The following is a 22,899-nucleotide window of genomic DNA, read 5'->3' as shown; positions in this document are numbered from 1 at the left end:
CGACGTCGGCGTCCTCAGCTACAAGTCGCGGCCGAGAAGGCGGCAGGCGAAGGAGCTATTGTATGCGGTGATTGCCTGCCGAAGAAAAAGAGAAAGAGAAAGAAAGACTAGGGATTTCAAAGGAGAAGGAGAAAGATGGCTGGAGCTAGGGCTGACAATTTTCGACACAACACAAAAGCACGATACGAAATCGCACGAAATTAATGGGTTAGTGACACGCACGATAAGGTTCGGGTCCTTATCGGGTCGACCTGATAAGGACCTGATAATTTTGTGTCGGGTTCGAGTAACCCGATAGAATTAAATTTTTATTAAATATTTATTTTTAATTTTTTATTCATGATTTCTTTCTACACTTTAGTTTAGCCTTTATTAAATATTTACTTGTATTTTTTTTTTAATTATTATTGATGTAAATGAACTTGGACAAATCAAATCAGGTTGTTATCAGATCAGCTCCAAATTCGTGTTGTTATCAGGTTGTAATTAGATCGTGTCGCTATCATATCGTGTCAACACGCTTTAAATTGTTTTGTTATCGGGTTCGGATTTAGGTAAATCGTGTCCGGTTCGGGCATTCCCTTAACATGTCGTGTTTGGGTTTGGCCTTATCAGGTCGGATTGATATCAAGTCGACCTGATAACGATCTGACCCGCACGATTTGTCAGCCCTAGCTGGAGCAAGGTAGTTTGGGGCGGATTTTGCCCGCATAAGAGGGCTACAGCCTTTTTCTTTAAAAATGTAGAAAAAAAATTATATTTAATTACTTCGAATTTAAAATGAAAATCTCATTAATTAATCTATATTTTAAGCTTAAATTTAATTCAAAATCATTAATTATTTAGATATTCACTTTAGCACAATATTAGAATTAATAATTTTTTAAATTCTGTGCCCAAAAGAAATACTATCTCACTTGTGGTGGAACCGCTTAAATTCTGTGCCTGAAAGAAATATTTCACTTATGGTGGAACCGAGGGAGTACAAATGATGAGAGTTAACGGCAATTTTAATACTCCTATAAGTTAAAAAAAAATACTTGCATTATAAATGGGAGGGAGTGCTATTTTTGTTCATCTACTATTCAGCGTATCAGAACTGATCACCTACCTACCGTGGACAAGCATAACGTGTCCATCATTGATGTGATAATTTTAATTAGAAAAAATAATTAATACTACTCTAATTAAAATTCTCTTACTATAATTACAATTGCCACATCATGGTGGACACATTATGCATGCTCACGGTGAGTATGTGATTGTTTCTCAACGTATATGTACAAACAATATTCATGCAATGAAGTAGCAAATGAGGGCCTCTCTTCAAATTACTAATTAACTTAAATATTCTACGGAGATAACAAGGGTTCGTCTCCGACACTCGAATCCTCCTTCCATCCCCATTCCATCTCCCGAAACTTCAACAGTAAATACAACACAATCCCACACACAAACCCCAACGCAGCACTCGACCCTGTCAAGGACACAGCAGCACACACCAACATCACAAACGACTCTTCCTTGGAGTTCATATCCCTCGACGCCATCGCTAGCTCGATCCCAGCAAACAGCAGCAGCACCCCAAGAATCCCAACGGGGAACGTGTTCAGAATCCGCACGAAGGAGTTCCCCAGAAGCAGCGCGATCACAAGCTTCCCCACTCCAAGAAACACGACGGATAGGCCACTCCTCCCGCCAAACCTGTACTGCCCGGCTAAGCCCCCTGCCCCGTGGCAGACGGGCATTGCCCCGAACCAGCACCCTACCAAGTTCATCACACCCACGCTGATCGAGACCTTGGTCGCAGACAGCTCTGTGCCAGGAAACAGATCACCCGAGAGCTTACAAACTGCAACCACGGAGTTGAGCACCGAGAGGGGGATCTGAGGCACTGCACCTCGGATGAACCCGACTTTGAAGTCGTCCCAGGTGAGCTTCAACACATGGAACTTAGAAGGGCCGAGCTTCAAATCTTGAAAGATTGAAGGGTCACGGATGAAACAGAGTACTACTCCAACCAAGAAAAGGATCAATGCTGATGGGATTGCTGACAGAATGCGGAGCCTTTTTTGAACTCTCCTTCGACTGATTGACACTTGGTCGACTGCACTTGCGTTGCCACTGCCGTCGCCAGTTGTGAGAGTTAGGAAGAGGAGGCAAGCCAGCGCGAGCACTAGCCCGTCTAGGCCGAGCCAGGGGCGTGGATCCGAGGTCGAGGTAGAGGTTGTTTTGCTGAAATTTTGATTGTAACGAATGTAATTGATTGCTGAAAATGCAAATTGAAGCCCCTGAAAACAAGTTAGAGATTGTCTTTCAGCCAACTTTTCCCTCGAAATAAAACTCATTGAGACATTTTGTCGAACTTCTTGACCGTATATATAAAACAGATATAGGGTTTTGGTTCATGCTCCAATAGAACTAGTTATAACAAATCATAATTCTAGCATTACCAGATACGAACTACTATTTTTTTCTGATTAAAAGATGAGAGGTCGTGAATTCGAATCATATTCATTCCACATAATAAATTAGGGCAAAGAATTACCTGAGAGAGCTGGACCCCACGAACCACGGGGAGGGGGAGGTAGCGGTAGAGGACTGACATGAGGCCGGTGACGCCGAGGAAGAGAAGGACGGAGGCGGTGCAGATGCCGGCGGCGGCGATCTGCGCTACGGTCAAATGGGCGGACTCCGTGACAGCGACGGCAGCGATGGATTTCATAGGCTGGACGGGCATTGGGGTGCCGAAGAGGACGCCGGTGGCGATGTTGTAGAAGGCGGTGAAGATGAGGGTGGTGGAAAGATCGAGATTCACAACAAGCGTCAGCGCGAGAACGATGGGGATGTAGGTGCCGAGGTCACCGACGGCGCCGCTCAGCTCGGAGAAGAGGGAGGTCTTGAGGCGGAGGGAGGTAGTGACGCGGCGGCGCATCCCGTCGAGGTGGCGATTGAGGAGGACGGTGGTGGATGTGGCCTCCGGCGACTCGTCGGCCATGTCTGGTAACTGCGTGTTGTGTGTGAGAGAGAGTGTTCACTGAGCCGCTAACTGAATAGCAGCTGTTGAAGTTTCTCAAATTTTATACGATTGTTTTATTGTACTAGCAGGAAGAACGTGCGATGCACGTTGAACACGTTTGAATTTTACTATGTAAATAAAAAAAGGAACCAATGCAACTATTAATGATTAAATTTAAAAGTAATAAAGTAATATTCATATTTCTAAATAAAAATGCAAAAAAATCTATGAAAAACATCCTAAATTATCTAAGTAAGGAGTAAGACGAATTTTAAATCTTTTCTTGTTTGATTTTGACGATTGGGGATCTCTTCTTGTTATTTTTGGTTTGCAAAATGCTGTTCAGCGGCAGATCGTCGTCACTTGTAATGTCAATGTAGTCATCAAACTTTTTCTTGGTTATCCTTCTTTTTTTCTTTTGCGATTCTGTGGCCTGCAACTCCATCGTAGTTTTTTTCTTTCTAGACGGAATTTTCTTTTTTGATTTCTCGGGTGAATGTTTCTTTTCCTCCACTTCAGTCGGCTCTTCTTCAATATCTCCAACATCGATGCTTTCCATTTGTTCCATTTTTTCGATTGCATTTGCTACGATATTGAGATTTCCTCGTTGATCAAATTTTATAGACTTGAGCATCGTCATGAAGCGCATTTCTGTGTACACTTGTGTGCTTAGTCGTCTATAGTATGTGGATTCTGTTTCACCCTGTGAAAATATATAATTGTTATAATTATGTAATATCGAATTTTGTAATATTAACAATTTAAATTATAGTAAGTGATTAAGTAAGAAATCATAATTTACCTCTTTGATTGAAGAAAGATATTCATCCACAGAGCATCCTACATATACCTCTGCCACTTGACCGAATAATGTAATACGTGCATTGCAGTCGCCTTGTATAACATTTATTGTGATTCTGTATCTAGAATTATATAAAATGATAAAAATTAGTATATTTTTGTTATTGTGTCATTAACTAATTATGAATTGGTAGTAATTTTAAATTTGATATGTACCTGGGCGACGTCTCAAGAACTTCTTCATTGCATTTTTTGCATATTGCACTCTCATCAATTTTGGAGAAAGATGTGTTGCAATTTTTACAAGAATCATACCATATTGTTGCTTTATTTTCAACTTTGTCGATAATTCCCGTAAAACAATACGAAACACCCTAATATATGATAAAAAAAATAATAATATTATAGAAATAATCGATTATGTACTTTTGAAATGCATCATTAATTATTTAAATATCGTACCTCTGATAATAAATGTTGATTGTCTCTGAGATCTTTAAGAGTGACTTCCTTTGCTTGTTTTATTTTTTGTGCCATTGCTAATTTAGCAATTGCTAATGCATCATCATCAACATCAGAACACCTGCATATAATATTAAATGATATGTTTGAATTTTTTTAAAACTATATAATTTATTTATTTTTTGATACGTACGATTGGATCGGCTGGATCTCTTTCCATGTTGGTGTAATTTGCAAGACGGATCTCATTGTATTTTGCAAGAGTATACCACCTAAATAATATATATATATATATAAGTAGTTTACAAATAAAAAAATGAAGTATTATTTTAAGAAAATATATATAATATGTTTGTTACCAAATTTCCTTTTTGCGACGACATAGGAAATTGCAACAGTTGGCTTGCCTCCAGTTATTTGTTCAAGGTCATGTCCTTCATTTTTCGCCCCATAAAGATATCTCTACAAGTTCAGATCTACGAGAAATATTGAGTAAATTCAAATATAGTTATTTTTCTAAGGTTATGAACAAATTATAGTATATGCATGAAACATTAAATAAAAATAACATATGCCTATATATATATATATATGCATTGGAAATTGAAAGATGGATGCAAATAATAAATAAAGAACTTACTTTTTGTTCATGAGAGTTATGTTTCTCACAGCCTTGTTCACTCCTTTGATATGAATCTGTTGACTTTTTTGTACTTGTACTAACATTCCAGAAATATCTGTGACAATTTTTTTGTTTTTATTTATATAATTATATATTTAGAGTTTAATGTATGTTTTATTTGAAGGAATATTTTAAACTAATTTCACTTACCAAACTCTTCTTCCTTGTCAAGCTTTTGTTCCACATCGTTGAACTCCACAAAATTATATGGTATTTTATACTCTATCTCGTCGAATGCTTCCTTTATATCAGAGTATCTATTGAGTATGATCTCTTTTTCTCTATGGATGCTTGGATACATAGTATTAACGTTTCTAACCTCTCCATTAGAGATTAAATACGTTTTGTTGGATTCAAACTTTTTTCCAAATTTGCTTATTTCATTATTGAACATTGTCACTCCAATTTGGACACCCTGCAAATTGAGTGATAAATATATAAATTGTAAAAATTAAAGTTATAATTAAATTTGTGACTTACCTCTTTGTCAACCATTATCAATTTCCAGATTTTTGTGCTTAAATTAGGTCCACAATTTATTTCGTGGCCTATTCTCAAAGCCTTCAATGCAATTGTAAATGATCTTTCATTTACTTGCAGAGTTTCGATTGTCGTCATTGTTGAATATTATATATCCTACAATAAAAATAATAAAATTATGTATATATAACATCTCATTTAACGTAATATAACGCGACAATAATAAATAATAATAAACAAACAACAACAAAAAGGAATGTTAATAATAATTATAAGTATAACTCTAATCAAATAAATATAAACATATTGATATGGCAGCAAAACAATTATATCATTGTATTTTATCAAAGCCTAACTATCTATCACCAATTATTTATTCACTTTTAATCTGTATTTTATTTTATCAGTGTATTTACGTATTTATTTATTTTAGTGTTCTATATATGAACTTAAAAACTAATAATTAACTTAGGGTTTCGACAACTTCAACTTTTTCTAAACCCGCTTACTATATTATATTTACTCTATGAGGCTTAACTCATTAATTGGTGTTAATTAGTGATCAATGGAAGCAATGGGTTGAATCCCTTCGTAGTTTGGATGGCTAAAAATAAAAAAATTCCAAGACGAAAACTTTTACACGTGTTATTGAATGAATGTACGTATTTTAAATTATAATCTCATAATTGGAATAATATAACTTTAGAAGAATAAAATTATCCAAAAGTTTAATACTACAATTTATCAAATTAGTAAAATCAATTATAAACATTATAAAAATATAAAATATGATACTTAACTAATTTAATCATCAATCAATTTATAAAAAGTTAATAGAGATACCTTGTTCTTCATTGGAGATAATATCGCCTGCAGTTATGGTTCTTGCTAATGAAGTAGAAGTAGAAACATAATTTGTGTTACGAACCAAAGATGCTGGATCAATCTTTCTAATGTTTTAATGCCAACCTGTTTCGCCCATTGGAAAAAGAAGTGGATATTGCAAAGGATCATAACATCCATAATAATGCTTTATTCTATGTCTGTCGCCGGAATGAGCACGAACTACAATATCCCGCTCCAATGGAATATTTTCATTATTTCCCTCAACCCATATAGCTGCAACTTGATCTGCATGTGGAGAATTATATACTCGTTGATCTAAGTTGACATCTTTAGAAATATGAAGCTGAACATTGTCCATTGAAGGATAATCTTTCAATCTTCGAAAGAATTTTGCATACGGGTTGATCTCTAAAATTTTCATGAGCATCTGTACAACTACTTCTGACAAAACTTGATTTTGCATTATGTTTATTCTGTTCTCAAACTCACTTTGTGTATCATAAAAGTATAGCTGAAAAAATGTTGGAGACGTATATTGTGGGATCAATCCAGGAAGATCATGATAAACCATGCCTTGTGCTCGAAAAGAATAAACTCCCCATCTTGCAGATGCCAATTCTTTGTCCAATTTTACACCAAACGAAGTAAATGAGAATATACTATTATAAGCACGAATATTCCTTCTGAAATTAATAGCTTCTTCTGACTGGGCTGTAAACAATTCATCCAACTTCGGAGGAACTTCAGAAAATGCAAGTTTAACTTTTCCATTATCACAACAAAAAGTAGGAGGTTCATATTCAAATCTTCTTGCACCACAACGAATGCAATCAGGCACATTTTTCAATTCATGTAGCAATGAACCTAAATAGATAAACAATATAATTAAAAAAACATTAATAATTTATCATAATGTATTAAACGTATTTTTATCTTAAAAGAATGTAATACTTACAATTCAAATCACTTGCATTTCGTTTACGTTTCTTTTGTCTTTGTAGATTTTTTCTTTGTCTATATACCTCATTAGCTGCAATATATAAATATAAATATATTAATTAAAAAAATAATTTGATTTGTGCTCATGTTGTGTGATATGTGGTGATTATAACATAGACAATTAATATATATATATATATATATATATATATATATATATATATATATATATATATATAGGGTTAGCTTATATTGAGATTTTAAATATTTTGAGATTTTGAGATAAATGAACATATCAATAAATTCTTTGAACATAACCAATATAACTGATGAACATATGAATCTATTTAATTTATTTAAAAAACACGCCACTTGTAGGGATTGAACCCCAGACCAACGCGCGTTCATAAAAATTAATTGACAAGTTCATCAAAATGTACTTATATGTTCATTTATCTCAAAATCTCAAAATATATATAAATCTCAATTGAACCAATTCCTATATATATATATATATATATATATACTTAAAAGCTTGTGCGCTCATGCTATACAAAATACCTGAAGATGAGCTTGTTTTGCGCAATGTAACTTCCATGTTCATAGTTAGTGTATATAAATTTTAAAATCCTGCAAAAAAATATTTATTCTGTAACACAAAAATAATAAATAATAATAAACAAATAACAACAAAAAGGAATGTTAATAATAATTATAATCTCAACTTTTTATGTTTTCCCGAATATAATTGGAGCACAAAATTTTGAATTAAATTATGCCTTTTTTTCTCTCAAAAAATAAATTAAAATATAAGTATGCCTTACTAATTTTATTTTGATAAATTACACAATTAAGCCACATTCAATAATACGTACTATGTTCTAGCTGCTAGTAAATTTATAAATATATAATTTACTATCGATTTATATTTAGATATCGACCCGTAAAACATCTCATGCATATTTTTTACTTACAAGGTGATAGGACATCCAATTTGGAAACAAATAAATGTTTAAAATTCATGCTGCAAAGTTTATGTTCTTGAGAGAAGTTATGGAGATATAATTTTGAGAGAGTCTGAATCTATATCTTAGTTTATTATTGGGATTGATAATCTTAGATATTGAGCAATGAGAAATACAAACCATCAAATACCATAAAATCGCAAACTATTTTGTAGCATATTCATACTGAAAACAAAATATAATCTCCTGAAATTTGAATATAATATCATAGGCGTACCCATGTGCGGAGGAAATTATGAAATTCCAGTCGACGGCGGCGACCTGCGGAGCAAATTGGCAAACAAAATATTGCTTCTTTAATCCATAATAATGTCAATATATCCTTCCATGACCAAAACATGGATATCCTTACCTTGATAGATCACCTTCAAGCTTCTCTGCCCGACTAATTAAGCGAGAAATCGAACGGAATGGTTCTCTTCGAAGTGTTTAACTTGTCGGGTGACCTGGACATATTATAACCAGAAAAGTATTCAGATAGCAAGCTTATTAACAGACGAAGCGAGAATCAAAACTAACCTCAACCGGCCTTCGAAGAGGGGAGGCGGCGACCGGAAAAAAGACTAAGAGCAACGGTGAAGCGCGGCGGACCGGAGGCTCACAGCGGCGGCGAGGTTGTATGCGATGGTGCGGAAGGATGGCTTTGAGGTTAGTTGCGAGGAGATAATTGATTGAGTTGGAGAAGAATTAGAACTTTAATTAATTTTTATTTATATTTAGAGTTTAGTTTAGTTAGTACATAAGATAAAGATTTTGATATATATAACTTCTTCCATAGATAATTATATTATATCCCTTAATTAAGATAATTATGAAGTCAATGGATTGAAAAATCGTGAGGGTGATAAGATAATTATATTATATCCCTTAATTCACTCAATGTCATTCTCTTTAAAAAAGGCAAAAAAGAAAGGAGTCAAAATTAATTGAAAAATCGTGATGTTGATAATTATTAATCAATACTAACAAATTTATTTTTTAGGGGTAAAATAGGCAATCCACAAGTTGTCCCTTAAATTGTCATTCGCTCTTTTTCTATTAGTATAGATTTTGTTTTTTCAATTAATTAATTGAAGGAAAATATCTTGAGGATTATATTATCTTGCTGATTTTTTTTAGTAGATGATTGTGAAATTTTATCGCTTTAATAATATTTTCAATATAATTTTGATACTTTCTTCAAAAGCTACCAATTAAAAATATACATATGCTACCTCAAAAATATATATGTATATATAGGTACCACAACACAATGATTTAGTATCATTATTTTGTGTCCTTAGCGCCGGATTATTATTATTATTATGATTATGATTATTATTATTATTATTATTATTATTATTATTATTATTATTATTATTATTATTGAAAGGTTATTATTATTATTATTACTATTATTATTATTATTATTATTATTATAAGACTTGAATACCAATTTGAAAATTCTAGTCCGAATAAATATTTTTCTTTGCATGGTATTAGAAAAAGATTGAATATCCTTATAAAACATAAATAATCGAGTAAATTTGAATTTGGGTGAGACCTAATTTGAGTGAAAAATAGGAATTTAAAGATACCTAGCTAATTTGGTTTCGTCCGCATGGGTACATTTTCCTATTTTTGTATGGTATAGAGGTTTCGCCTATGTGTGAATTGCTTATTTTGTTATATTTAAATACATTTTATAATTCTAATAAAATAAAAACAAATTTAAAGATGAGTCCCAAAATGGATATATAGTAGTATAATTTTTTTTTGAAATCCCAAAATTGATAATTTATATGTACTGCTTTATATAAAATAATTTATAAATGAAAGAAAAACACTAACATTCTTTATATTTTCTAATATAAGGCCATCTTAATCTTAATGTATCAAATCTTGGCACCATCACGATAATGATTTACAAATTTAGGACAAAGACCGCAGGGAATAATAAAATAAAAGGCTCTCTAGTTGCGTGAAGGGGCGGTGAAAAATGACATAAACTTGGCTCTTCAAGGTTGTCATTAGATAATTGAGATGCTATACCAAACCTATATTTGGTTAGGCATTTTTGAACCGATTCGATTAATTGAATTTATTTCTTTATTATTTAATTTGAATAATAAGTTAATTATTATTCTTATATGAGGGTAACTCAATCACTTAATTTATTACACATCAAAATAAAATAGAAACAAAAGAAAGGAAATTTATTATAGTGATTAATTTCCATTATTTAACCAAATACTCCCCCCCCCCCTCTTTATTTAATTTAATCTCATTTTCATTCTTCTATTTGAACCAAATAAACACTTAATGTGCCTATATTTATATTATATTTCATCCTACCACGATATCGTTTTCACTTTTGTCATTTTGATTCGTTTACAATATTATTTTCACTTTCATTTATAGCAGTAGGATCTACAAATTAAACTTCACTCACAACAATAGTGAGACTCAAACTCCACTCATAAGAATACCCATTACTATTCATTATTTTCTTAAAATTCGTGTCGTCTATAATGTGGAAACGATATCGTGGACAGAGGAAGTAAGAGACTAGAAAAATTTATAGCTATTATATTTTTAGTATTGTTTGTGTAAACTTAGTTTTTATGTGGGAGTTTCTAAATCGTGAGGAGATAATTAAATTGTAAGGAATCAATATGAAATATATTGGTGAAATTGAAGTTTAAGTTGTGAGTGCAAAATCTCTTGAATAGCATTCCATACCGTGCGGACAATTACAATTATTAGTAAATATATTAATTATTACTTAATTAATATTTTAGTAAGATTTTTTAATTCTATCGAATATTTATGCAAAAACATTGTATGGCTGTCTGCACGGTATATGAGGTCCCCACAATTAGTAATTAATTATAGTTAATTGTCAATTAGGAGTTCTAGTTGAGATATAGTCCTCCCAAATTATAGTTTATGAATTATAATTTAATTAAAACAAATATCATATAAGTTTATCTCATACAATATATTAATTACCAATAGAATATATAACAAAAATGGACTTGCGTACACATTCGCATGCACGTAACTATGCATTAAATCAATTTGAGTACTTTGCATTGATTAATCGATCAGAATCAAAATGTAGAAAACAGTTTGGTAATAATTTTATTGGACTACTAGAATCAACGTACCAATAACATGCTCGTTAATTCGTGAGGAAGCATGTTATGTCAATTTACTTAAAAATAAATTTAACTCTATACATTTGATGCTTTTATACTATAAAAATTCTCTTAAACCAAAAGAATAACTCTTAAAGTTAATGTAGATCAGTTTCGTTTATAGCTAAATTCATTTTAGAGGTCTGAACATTTTGATATAATTTAAAAAAATTCTGCTGAAAAAAAGATATAATTGAAAAACTATACAAAAAAAAGTACTACATTGCACTAGAAAATCGCTTCAGTTTAAAATAACCTCAGCCCAAGATTAAGAGCAGGCCCAAATTACAATGCACATAAGTAACATAGTCCACTCTCAACGTTGTGTAGTCCAAAGAAACTGGTGAGGATCAAATAAATTTACTCTTTATATAACTACAAGTGACAACACCGATTTTTAAACTTTAAAATAAAATATTATCACTTATATGGAGTAGTAATTATTAGGAAAGAGGTCGTGCGCATTATAAATCTAGTTCAAATATCATGAAAAGTGAAAACATTAAAACACGTTGATTTATTTCACATATATTCTTAGTGAGGTTGTCGTTTTAGATATTGGTAGATCTTGGAACTGGTAAATCATAAAATTAAATAAATAATAAAAACGGCATAAACATGAAAAACATTAATTGGTGAGATTATTAGATAAGGAGCTAGGCATGAGCAGCATTGTTTATTTATACAATAATGAAACGTATTAAAGAAACGAGAGGCAAAACTGGGTGGTTTCACGACATGGATTTCCTCCTGTTGGGAGTTCTACCTCGCAGAAGCTTAGGCTTAAAGAGGGAGGGGCTTTTGGGGCCGAATCCAGCCTCACTGTCTTCCTCCATCTCTGCAATTCTGTTGGCCTTGAAGGCCGAAATCCGGAGCTTCTTCCAGCTGAGAAAGGAGGGTGTCTTCTTCTCCGACAGCTTCTGGATCTGCTTCTCCATGGCCATGCATCGGCTCTGCAGCCTCAGCACCTCTTCCTTGAGCATCTTCATCTCCATCCCCGTGTCCCGCTTCGAGAAGCAGCGGGCCGACAGCTCGGGCCCCGGGCTTCTCGGCCCGCTCAGGGTCCCGCTCCAGTCAATGTGCTTGTTCACCAGCCTGGACTGCTCCGAGAGGAGCACCTGGATCACGGCCCGAACCGGGAGCCTGTCGTTTTGGGCCGCGTGTAAACACGCCTCTTGCGATAGTTTGCTGCAGTCGATCAAACTGCACACCGTCTTTCTTTCCTTCTTCGACAGCCCCGGATGTGCCTGCACATCATCCCATACAATCTTCTTCTTCTTATCTTATGATATCTCTCAACAATTAATTAATTGAGACTCTAAATTCTGTCCGACTCAGAGACACGAGAAAAGGCCAATACATTTCAGAAAAATATGGCTCAATTTTGTCAGGATAAAATATGCCTGTTTTCTACTTGCCGACACCTTTTCCGATCCACAAAGATTCTTGCTCAATGTCCCCCTTGCAAATGCGCAAGTGTTTGCATGTTGTTAGATTAAAGCTAAAGTCTTATAACCTTTATATTCGAATAAATGTGCACCGTCGTCAAAATATGCATATCAAAATTGTATAAGTATTCATTCAAGATAAAACTAAAATTCTACGCTATTTCAGTGTTGAGATAATAAGATAGTGTCTAATCATTCTATGCCTCACCAACACATCTCCCTAAAAAGATATTTTAGTTGATGGGATGGGACTTAAATAAACACAAACAAAACTATGTACTAATTTCATTATCCTAGGGAGGGACCAGGAGGCGTCGCATCACATTGGTCCAATGATGATGCAACTCTTCCTAATCACAAAAATCATACCATAGTAATAAAACTTTACCTTAAGGTAAGTATCAATAGCGCGATACAGCCCATCATCTATGAGGCGCGCATGGCCCGGAACAGCGCTGGCCAGCGCCACGAATTCAGGCAGCGCCAGATACGAGTCGAGGGCCGCCTCCGCGAGGTACGAATCCACGAGCTTCGCCACCTTCGCAGCAGCGGCGCCGCCTCTACCGCCGGCCTCCTCCACACTCACGAAATTCCTCACTAGGCGGAGCACGAGCTCGACGTCGAGCAGCGTGGTGCTAGTGTGGCTGAAGGATGGTATCATGAGTTCCTTGAGCGAGGCCTGGTCCAGCTGCCACGAGACGCGCCTCTCGAGCTCGAACACGCAGGCGGGCTCCGCCCGGACCACGTTAGCGGCGCGTAGAATCCTCAGCAGGAAGTCGGTGGGGACGGAATCCTTCTCGTGGGGAAGGATTCCCACTAGAGATTCGATGATGAATCTTTTCTTGCTCCATGAGACGCTCACGCTCTCGGACGGGTTCCCCGAGCTGGCCGCCGGCCGGTCGGAGACGTCCGCGGCCAGCTCGGGGAGCCACTTGGAGGCGTAACCAGTGATGATTGAGCCGATGAGGTCGGGCCTTATTTTCTTGTCCTTGATTTCTGAGAGAGTCTTGATGAAATCATCCATGTCGAGAATGCAGTTGTTCTGCATTTTTGTTTTCAAGATTTTTGTTTTGTGTTTGAGTGGAAATATGATGGATAAATAGTGGAATTTAGGGGGATAAAAACTGTGACAAAAAAGACAAATTATGTTGGAAAATTAATTCTAGCTAGCCCTGCCACGTTTGGTGGATGCCAATCTTGCAAGCAATTTTGTCTTGATCAATCGTGAAAATGAAAGCTTGCAAGCAAAATTCCCTTCACGAGGTTCAACATTTGGGATTAATTGGATGGATTTACTGAGAGTTAAATAAGTTGAGTATATATATAACATTTGTTTATCATATTTATACAAGTAGTTCATGTCATATGCACATATATATAGTTGTAGTAGACTAGTAGTTCATGTCTTTTCTTCCTACCTTCTTCTTCATCATTGCCTTCAAATTGCAATTTTTACTGCTCGAATATTATATCAAATGCATTTATTATGATAAGTGAAGATTTGCAACTGCAATTTGCGTTGGAAATGGTGTAAGCTAAGCAAGGTCAGACTCTGCCTCATATGATAGGACATAGTTTTGGCCAGAGCCTTTCTCGTTGCGCCAAATTTGTGTGGACAGAAAACGATGATAAGAAGATGGTAAAAAAAAAGAGGGTGTGAGAGAGAGAGAGAGATCACTTTCAACTTCTATTTCATTTGTTGTGGTGTCTCAATGAATTTTGTCCATGGATAAATAGAATAAGCCATAGTCTGTCATTGGATGGAATATTTGCATTCACTTTTCATTGTCAGAAGTGGTGGATGAAGCTGTATGCGTCCATACTATATATATTAAACTTGTGATAATCTAACATTAACAACAACAACAACAATTGAGGCATAAATAATTTAAATATCACAACTAATTAGTTACATGAGAGTTCTGCAAATCTTGCACCTCTTGTGAAAGCTTAATTTAGACTACACACATTAAAACTCCACCATATGATCATAAAAAGAATGCTTCAGAGACGAGTAATTTAGTCTACGTTAACTATAAACGGATTCGATCATCTTAGACAAATTGTATTAAAAAAAAATGGTAGCTTTCATTACAGTTATTGTGAATCTAAGAAAATCTCCCAGGTACAATTTGGCAGCTAAGAACGGAGCCAAAACGGTGCTAGCTAGCATTGATGGTTACATAATATTTATTGCAAGAATTTTTAGTGTAAAATTGTTTAGATTGCTACATTTGCATTTTTCTTAAAGCATTAAAACTACATCCATTTCTATTGAATTTACGAAAAAAAAATAAATCAATCACAACCACTCGATATGGGTTTTGGATGTCGACGCTTTGTGTCAAAATCTAAACCAATGGAGGTAGCTAGGATCCTTTCATAACGAATAATTTGATTTAGAATGTGTTGCACGAAATCAAGAATTATAACATTCCAAATAGATTGATTTAGACTGTAGTAGAGGAAATCAAGAGTTACAACCTTTCAGTTTACAAGTTCCACCATTTCTACTTAATCATGACAAAGGAATAAAATAGCCATTAAATCTAAAGAATATTAATGAGTAATCTCTCCAATACTAACCAGCCCTAAAGGTCTAGAGTCAGTCCAATACAAGACTTGACTCTTAAATAGTTAAATAGATAAAACTAGGAACGAAATCAAATAAAATAGTAACTAATAAAATAACTCCATCTAATTTAATTTCTTTCCAGCCCCAGCAGATTCATGTCACAATTTCAAGAGCCAAGATCAAAGTACACATATCGATCGATGGCTTAGATCAAGTAACAGATCGAGAGTTTCTAAAACTAACAGCCAACCTTATTAGTCTTCCGCCATCTTTGTCTGTCAATCTATTGCAGGAAATCATAGTTTCTTAGGAGACGAGTCGCCTCTGGTCGAGCCGCTCGAAAGAGGGATCTTGGAACCTGTTCTTTCCATCTCCTTCTCGAGCTCTTCCTCTCGCCTCAAAGCAGAGAACTGGCCGTCTAGAGATCTGGCGGCGCCTAGCCAGGCGAGCACGATCACAAGGAGAATGCCGCCTAGATAGGGAGTCGAGTTTGCTAGGGATCCGAAGGTTAAGATCATGAACTGCTGAATTAAGGCACCCCCAGATTTTCCCAAAGGATTGCAGACTACATCAATGGCTGCTTTCCCTTTAACCTAAGACCAGAAAACGAATGAGTTACCAACTGGAAACAGCCTATAAGGCGATGCCATCTGTCAACTCCTTAACACAAATGCCTTAACTCACACCATTCAGACATGTAAAGCAGTGTGTATGAAAGCTAGGAACAAACCTTTGTATCCTCATCCAAAGGAATGTATGCCATTTCCTTGCATGGATCGAACAAGCTGTACTTGGCGCTCTTGCTAAATATGTTTTGCATAGCTCCGACATAGACAGCTGCTAAAAGTGGGGTCATGCCAAATTTGGCAAGAGTCGGGGCAAGAGGGTGCCCAAAGAGAATCAAGGAGAAGAAGCCGACCCCAGTTAGGAGCAAGACGGTTGGTGTGATCTTCGCTGCAGCTCCCCAACCATATTTGTTGAAGATCCATTGGCTCAAGAGCATCATTGTGAAAGTTGCAATTCCGGTAGCAGTTGAGAAATCTCCCATAAAAGATGAGTACTCGTTTGGCGTTGGGAACTGCGCGATTTCACAAGGTTAATCAGATGTGTAAATCAACGATTGGAAATGATATAAACGAATGAATGCATAGCTTTATTTAACCTGAGCTTTTAACTTCGATTTCCATGTAACCTCAACGAGGTTAATACTAATACCATATGCCACCACTAAAGTGGCAAGATCTCTTATGTATCTTGAAGATACCAAGAACTTCAAGCTCTCCATCGTCCCCATTTGTGGTTTATCCTGGAAGAAAAGAACAACACTGTTAGCAAGCAACACGAACCAGCTCAAAAACTCGAGGATGCTACAATATATCCCTAGAAAGATATTACAACGCTAAGTGTTCCGTGACCAAATTTCTTGATCCAAAGTAGAGAGAAATGTTAGCTAAAATCATGATCATGCATTCCATACATAGTGCAGTTAACAGAAAGTCTCATATCACGATGCTAAAACTATGAAAGTGAGTTAATGAAGCGACTATTTCTTGAAACTAGTTACCTTCTTCTTCTGGCTACGGGCGGGAAGAGGAACATTATGATTCACCCACCAATAGAGGAAACAAATCACTAGTCCCATCAGCACCACGATACTCATCATTCCCTTTAGGGAGACGGCCCAACCATCAACACCAGGACCGAGGTTTTCTCTCAGTTTAGAGAAGTATTTCACAGTTCGACCAGAGAAGATGAGCGCCACATTTGCTCCGAGCCCAAACAGGGGATAGAATTTCTTGGCTTCATCGACAGTGGTAATCTGCAACACAATACATTATAAACCTCATGAAAAGCTGAGGTAGACACAAAATCAAGCATGCATTTGTAACCAAAACATAGATTTTACGAGCAATGTGCAACTAGACAAATATCAGGAAATACCTGGTGAGATAAGCAGCAGCAATGCACCAAAACTATATTGCAATAAAATGAAAAATGCAAAAGGACACTCTAAAACCCGATTTAGTTAAAGAACGAGCAAACATCACTTGAGATCAACTTTATTCTATTCGAATATAGACCGTGTCAACAATAGCTAGACTGCCGGAGATTAATATACCTACGAATAATATATACTTAAATTTTCAGTCAGCAAACTTTATCTCCACCATAGACAACACTAGCTCAGAGCAGAGACCACCATCAAACACGAATGCGAAACATACCAATCAATGAAACATTTGCTAATCTATCTAATTGTTTCATATCAAAGGAAAAATCTTCTACTACTCATGGAAGATACTAAAAAACAGAATCTTTAACAGCTACACATGTCTTAAGGATATAAGCAGTACCTCAGAATTACATACTCATGGAAACCTAATACAAACACAGATTTTCCAACAGTAATCTATATAGTAATAAACCAACACCATTACCTGATTAGCAAATCCCCAAAACAGAACTGATACAACCACACTACCCCAAAGCTCAGCCATGACATAGAACAAACAGAAACTCCATATCCTCAAAATAGCAAGAGGGCCAAGAAACCTCGGACCAAGAATGTTCAAAAGATTGTCAGCAAGAGCTGTGGGGTGGATATAGCTGCTCATGGGGTAGAAAACAAATCCAAATGCCCCAAAAAAGGCGATAAACGGAAAGATAACAGTGTAAAACAGAGCCTGCTTCGACAACACATTGGCCAATTTCGTGTACAGAAGCATGAAGCCCACAGCCATTGGCAAATTCACCCACGTTTTCAAGAAAGGTATGATTTCAGCACTCGACCCTTTTGCTGTCACCACTAAAACATCCTTGGTGTCCCTCAAAATCGTGTAATTGAACAGGATACAGAAGAACATCATCCCAAGAGGTATGATTTTCTTGAGAGTCACCAATTCAAGGCCCATGAATTTGGGTGATTCTCTCTCTCCGAAGAGTGGCTGCCCATCAGCTGATGATGCAGCTGCCTCAGCTCGACAGACATGGTAATTTCTATTGTTTTGGAGAACCAGCTGAGGTTTGGACGGAATTTTTGAGAACCCATTTGGAGAAAGAGAGCTTTTGTTAAGTGTTATTGATTTGGACAAAGAATTTATGGGATTGAATCTGTACCTCAAATCACATGAGGGTTGAGAGATGAAAGCTCTGGTTTTGTGGTTTGAGGGCAAGGAAAGAAGCCCTTTTGATTGTAAAACAGCTTGCATTTCTGCAATCCCTTTCCCCCCACTGATTTGCACACAAGGTTTAGGCAAAGAAAAATTGGAAAGATTCAATTTTTATGAACGGAGCAGAGAAGGAAAGTTCAGAGAGGTGAGACGATGAAGATAAGGTGGATGATGATTTTGCTCAGTGATGTATGCTATACCAGAAAGAAATGGGATTCTTGAATTTGTATTTAAACAAATTGAGAGAAATTTTAAAAGAAAAAAAAAAAAAAAAGAATCGATACTTTTTTTCCTTGATGCTGAAGAAGAGCAAATCTTTTGGTGTCAGGGTTTTTGCAGCAATTATAAACAATTCTTGGAGCACAGCATGTCAAGGGATCCTAATCCCAATTCTTGCACTAGATTATTGCAATAAAAATAAGCATCTCAAAGCAGAGAGAATCTAGAGAGAGAGATGGGAGGCGTTGAGTGTAGCAATCATAAGGGAGTGGGATCTTTAATAGGATCCAACTAAAAGTGCAAGAGAATCATGTGAAGAAAGCGCAGATACAGCCAAGAATGATGCTTTATATTGACCAAGCAACATTGATCTATGCCTAGTGATATTTTCCGTCAAATTTGGTTGTTGGATTGTAGCAAATTTTGTGCGTGTACCCTTTCTTGTTTATAGTTCTAATTTCTTGGATTTTTCTTGCTATATCTGGTAAGATCATCCGTGCTCCTTTGCTCGTTCTTTGACTCGTATTTAACGATTTTTATTAGTGTGCTAAATTTTCGTCTAATTCTTCAAATTGATGGTTAGATCTTGTGAGTTTTGGAGGATCTCATACCCTAATTTTTATATGATGTACATTTTATCATTATTCATATAGATTATAGGGAATTATTACAAACCACACCTATCATATAAAATAAAATGAGTTTATTATGAATTTCATGTAAAATATTATTAATTCGTTGTGAAAAATTAAATAAAAAAATCACCACTTACCAAATTCGAAATTTGGATCATAAATTTATTTAATAACGTCACAAATCTATACACACGTAGGGTTAGAAGAAATATTATTTACAATAATTTGGTCCAGGATATGATATTATTTGTATCTATCTAGTCATTTTCAATTTTATAGGGGCTAGGTGTGAGTAATAATAGAGTTGATAACTTTGATTTTAATTTTTAGAAGGTTAGTGCCAAGAAATACTAATTTAACATGTCTCTAAGTCTAAGGTTGGAATTCGTCTTTTTATGCACGAGATTGCTTATTAGTTTTAAGATTGTGAAATATTGATTTATTCATATTTGTTTGGTGGGTAAATGACTAAATGCCGGTCATATTCTTAGCGAGATGCATGGAGTTTTTATTACGTTATGTTAAAGTATGGTCGAGTTTAGACATATTATAAAATCAAATTTTGCCTTGTTTTCAATATTATAGATTTTAATTGAATTAAAAATATCATCAGAAAATACATTATGACAACTCGAAATGTACAAAAAGAAAATATGAAAATTCTCACAAATTGCAATTCTAAAACGTGGTAGAATTGAACACGATAAACAATCGTGTCTGACTGATATTTCGGACCCACTACTATCAACTTTTTCATTTCAAACATATCTTTCAATTGTAAAACGTGGGCCAACTATTTTTTTTATTTTTATTTTTAAAATTATAAAAAGTATCTAATATATAATCAAATAAGCAATCTGCATACAAGTAAAAAGAAAAAAAAAATTGCACATATGCGGGATCTCTAAATCACACCAAAATAAAAAATTTATCCGCATAAAAACGGAACCTCTACACCACACAAAGATGGAAAAACTATCCGCACATAGGCGAGACCTCTACACCACACAAAGATGGGAAAACTATCTGCACGTAGGCGAGACCTCTACACCACACAAAGATGGGAAAACTATCTGCACGTAGGCGGACCTCTATACTACACAAAAATGATAAAACTATCCGCACACAGGTGGAACCACTACGCACACAAGAGTGGTCTACTACTTCATCGGTCCCACTCTAATTAAAAGTCATTATTTTTTTAGATAACCATAGTTTGCAAATTAAAAGTCATAATAAAGGCTAATTCCTCGTAAATTTATTTACTTTAAAGAGTGAAATTATTGATTATTATCGAACCTGATGACTTGAAAAGTTTATCAAATTATTTCAGCGGTAACAAAAAAAAATTGTTTGCTTAGTTTTAATTTCATAATTAAAAAAATATAGATAAAATTTAACTCAAATCCAATTATCTTTAAACAAAAGAAAATATCATTTTATATCCAAATATTTAATTGTGAAATTTCAAATTATGTATCATTATTTTAATGCTTATATAGTTATACTAGATTATAAATTATTACTAGTACGACCATCCGTGCGATGCACGACGAAATCGAAATTAAATGATATGTTTAAATATATATATATATATATATATATATATATATATATATATATATATTAAACAGAAATAAAATATAATAAATGCAAAATATGGTTTAAAAATAAAATACTAATTACTCAATAAAATTCCAAATTAAAAAATATAATTTTTAATTATGTATAAAGTGTAATGATAATTATAGTTATTAAATTATTTGATAATGAAAATTAATATTGCACATTATTATTATAGAGCATTTCACATAATAATAATAATAATAATAATAATAATAATAATAATAATAATAATAATAATAATTAAATAAATAAATATTTTCATTCACAAACATAAATAAAAAGTTGTAAAATTTTAACAAATAAAAAGAAAATAAAATATTTTAAAATTTTAGTAACCTATTCATTTTAAATTCATTTTTGATAATTTTTATATCATATTAAAGATCTTCTGACGAACTTCATCTGCACATTGAATATTTTTTTTATAAATTAAATTTGACCATGTTTAGAAAAGAATTAAAATTATAAAAAAGAAGAGAAAAAATAGTTAAAAAATTGATGGGAGAAGAGAGATAAAAAATAGAAGAAAAAAATGGATGGAGAAAACTCATCTTTTATATATTATATAGATTATCCAATCACGCTCACTAGAAAAATTAAACTCGGTTGATTTGTGTTTTAGGTCTTATAGCTTGAACTTGAATTTGCTACTTCATTTATCTCATAAAAATATACAATTTTGTCATTTTGATATGTTTTATAAGAGTGCATTTTATTTCTCCGAACTATTTTTTATATTAATAAAAATGAATATCTTCTTTCACTAATAACATATTCACTAATATACTAAAACAGGTGCTATTAATAATCATGCACATCTTTTTTAAATTGGACAATTATTATTTATTTTACATCAATTTGATTTCACTCGATTACAACAGTAATATTCATATTTCATAACATGTTACGCCTACAAATGAAATGAGACCTTGTCCCTTATTAACAAGGATTCATCCTCCCACAAGTTGGGGGGGCGGCAGTAGGGTGCAGAATTTTAGGAAATGCGCATATTTTCAGAGTGCGTTATTTATATTCCAATACATAACATTTTCAATTGAGAAAATAAATACACGTATTTAATTAAGAGTGAACCAGCGACGGCCACGAGTTGATGATGGACCCCACGAACCACGGTGAGCCTCGTGGCACAAAAGTTAGAAAATTGACTCTTCTCGAAACTGAAGAAAGAAGGCCAGCGCGGAAACCATTTTGCACTAAAAACTTTGGACGTTCCATTGTTTCCATTACAAATGTCTCATTAATTTTATACACAAAAATTAAAAAATATATAAAAATTTGATAAAAATTATTTAAATATTAAATATATAGAAAAATATATTAACAAAAAAAATAAATATTTGTAATGAAACATCCTATTATAAAAAGTGAGACATTTATATTAAGACGGGAGAAAGTATATTAATAATATTTTTTTATATTTTTAAAGTGATTCAAACTTTTAATTTATATATTATTTCAACAAAACTATAAGTCATGATTTTTATATTCGAAAAAACAATACCTCTTCGTGTATGATAAAATTTTCTAGTAAAAAGTGACACGAATTTTAAAATGAAATTGTTGAATGTTCTAAAAGTGATGAAAATGTGAGAAGTAATGATAGATGAGTATTATAAGTGGTGGAGTATAATAAAAAAATAGAATATAATTTTTTATTGAACATCTTAAAAAGAAAAAGTAGTAGTATGAAATTTTATCATATATAGACGGAATGAGTATATTTTTTATGTTAATTTTTTTTATATGTTACGTTAAAGCTTATTTTTATGACT

The 22,899-nt window shown here is 34.0% G+C and overlaps 5 protein-coding genes and 1 long non-coding RNA gene across 7 annotated transcripts; all 6 read right to left on the bottom strand.

Moving 5' to 3' along the window:
* Nucleotides 1–1,159: 1,159 nt before the first annotated feature.
* Nucleotides 1,160–3,101, bottom strand: LOC130992219 (molybdate transporter 2). Its single transcript, XM_057916769.1, has 2 exons — nucleotides 2,549–3,101; nucleotides 1,160–2,291 (listed from the first exon to the last, which is right to left on the bottom strand). The coding sequence occupies exons 1-2, from the start codon at nucleotides 2,996–2,998 to the stop codon at nucleotides 1,353–1,355; spliced, it is 1,389 nt and encodes a 462-aa protein (XP_057772752.1). The 5' UTR covers nucleotides 2,999–3,101; the 3' UTR covers nucleotides 1,160–1,352.
* Nucleotides 3,099–4,577, bottom strand: LOC130992221 (replication protein A 70 kDa DNA-binding subunit B-like). The gene is made up of 5 exons (XM_057916771.1): nucleotides 4,476–4,577; nucleotides 4,283–4,403; nucleotides 4,037–4,194; nucleotides 3,822–3,942; nucleotides 3,099–3,722 (listed from the first exon to the last, which is right to left on the bottom strand). The coding sequence occupies exons 1-5, from the start codon at nucleotides 4,529–4,531 to the stop codon at nucleotides 3,291–3,293; spliced, it is 888 nt and encodes a 295-aa protein (XP_057772754.1). The 5' UTR covers nucleotides 4,532–4,577; the 3' UTR covers nucleotides 3,099–3,290.
* Nucleotides 4,578–4,986: 409 nt separating this feature from the next.
* Nucleotides 4,987–5,666, bottom strand: LOC130992218 (uncharacterized). The gene is made up of 2 exons (XM_057916768.1): nucleotides 5,445–5,666; nucleotides 4,987–5,379 (listed from the first exon to the last, which is right to left on the bottom strand). Exons 1-2 carry the CDS (start codon nucleotides 5,580–5,582, stop codon nucleotides 5,107–5,109), a joined length of 411 nt encoding a protein of 136 aa, XP_057772751.1. The 5' UTR covers nucleotides 5,583–5,666; the 3' UTR covers nucleotides 4,987–5,106.
* A 1,128-nt stretch (nucleotides 5,667–6,794) lies between these two features.
* Nucleotides 6,795–9,019, bottom strand: LOC130992217 (uncharacterized). 2 transcript variants are annotated; one of them, XR_009091259.1, is made up of 6 exons: nucleotides 8,774–9,019; nucleotides 8,607–8,700; nucleotides 8,472–8,515; nucleotides 7,791–7,859; nucleotides 7,246–7,320; nucleotides 6,795–7,154 (listed from the first exon to the last, which is right to left on the bottom strand). It is a non-coding gene; the product is annotated as an uncharacterized LOC130992217 (long non-coding RNA). The 2 variants fall into 2 exon arrangements; XR_009091258.1 differs by lacking the exon at nucleotides 8,472–8,515 and having other exon boundaries at nucleotides 6,796–7,154; nucleotides 8,774–9,013.
* Nucleotides 9,020–12,052: 3,033 nt separating this feature from the next.
* On the bottom strand, nucleotides 12,053–14,220 carry LOC130992216 (root phototropism protein 3-like). Its single transcript, XM_057916766.1, has 2 exons — nucleotides 13,270–14,220; nucleotides 12,053–12,680 (listed from the first exon to the last, which is right to left on the bottom strand). The coding sequence occupies exons 1-2, from the start codon at nucleotides 13,927–13,929 to the stop codon at nucleotides 12,165–12,167; spliced, it is 1,176 nt and encodes a 391-aa protein (XP_057772749.1). The 5' UTR covers nucleotides 13,930–14,220; the 3' UTR covers nucleotides 12,053–12,164.
* A 1,341-nt stretch (nucleotides 14,221–15,561) lies between these two features.
* LOC130992215 (plastidic ATP/ADP-transporter-like) lies at nucleotides 15,562–19,343 on the bottom strand. The gene is made up of 5 exons (XM_057916765.1): nucleotides 17,895–19,343; nucleotides 17,021–17,275; nucleotides 16,619–16,762; nucleotides 16,187–16,534; nucleotides 15,562–16,049 (listed from the first exon to the last, which is right to left on the bottom strand). Exons 1-5 carry the CDS (start codon nucleotides 18,663–18,665, stop codon nucleotides 15,753–15,755), a joined length of 1,815 nt encoding a protein of 604 aa, XP_057772748.1. The 5' UTR covers nucleotides 18,666–19,343; the 3' UTR covers nucleotides 15,562–15,752.
* Nucleotides 19,344–22,899: the final 3,556 nt, after the last annotated feature.

The sequence above is a fragment of the Salvia miltiorrhiza genome, chromosome 7 (genome assembly GCF_028751815.1).
Source record: "Salvia miltiorrhiza cultivar Shanhuang (shh) chromosome 7, IMPLAD_Smil_shh, whole genome shotgun sequence".
NCBI classification, from domain to species: Eukaryota; Viridiplantae; Streptophyta; class Magnoliopsida; order Lamiales; family Lamiaceae; genus Salvia; species Salvia miltiorrhiza.
The sequence above is the reverse complement of the archived record's forward strand: the minus strand, read 5'-3'. Positions and strand labels throughout refer to the sequence as shown.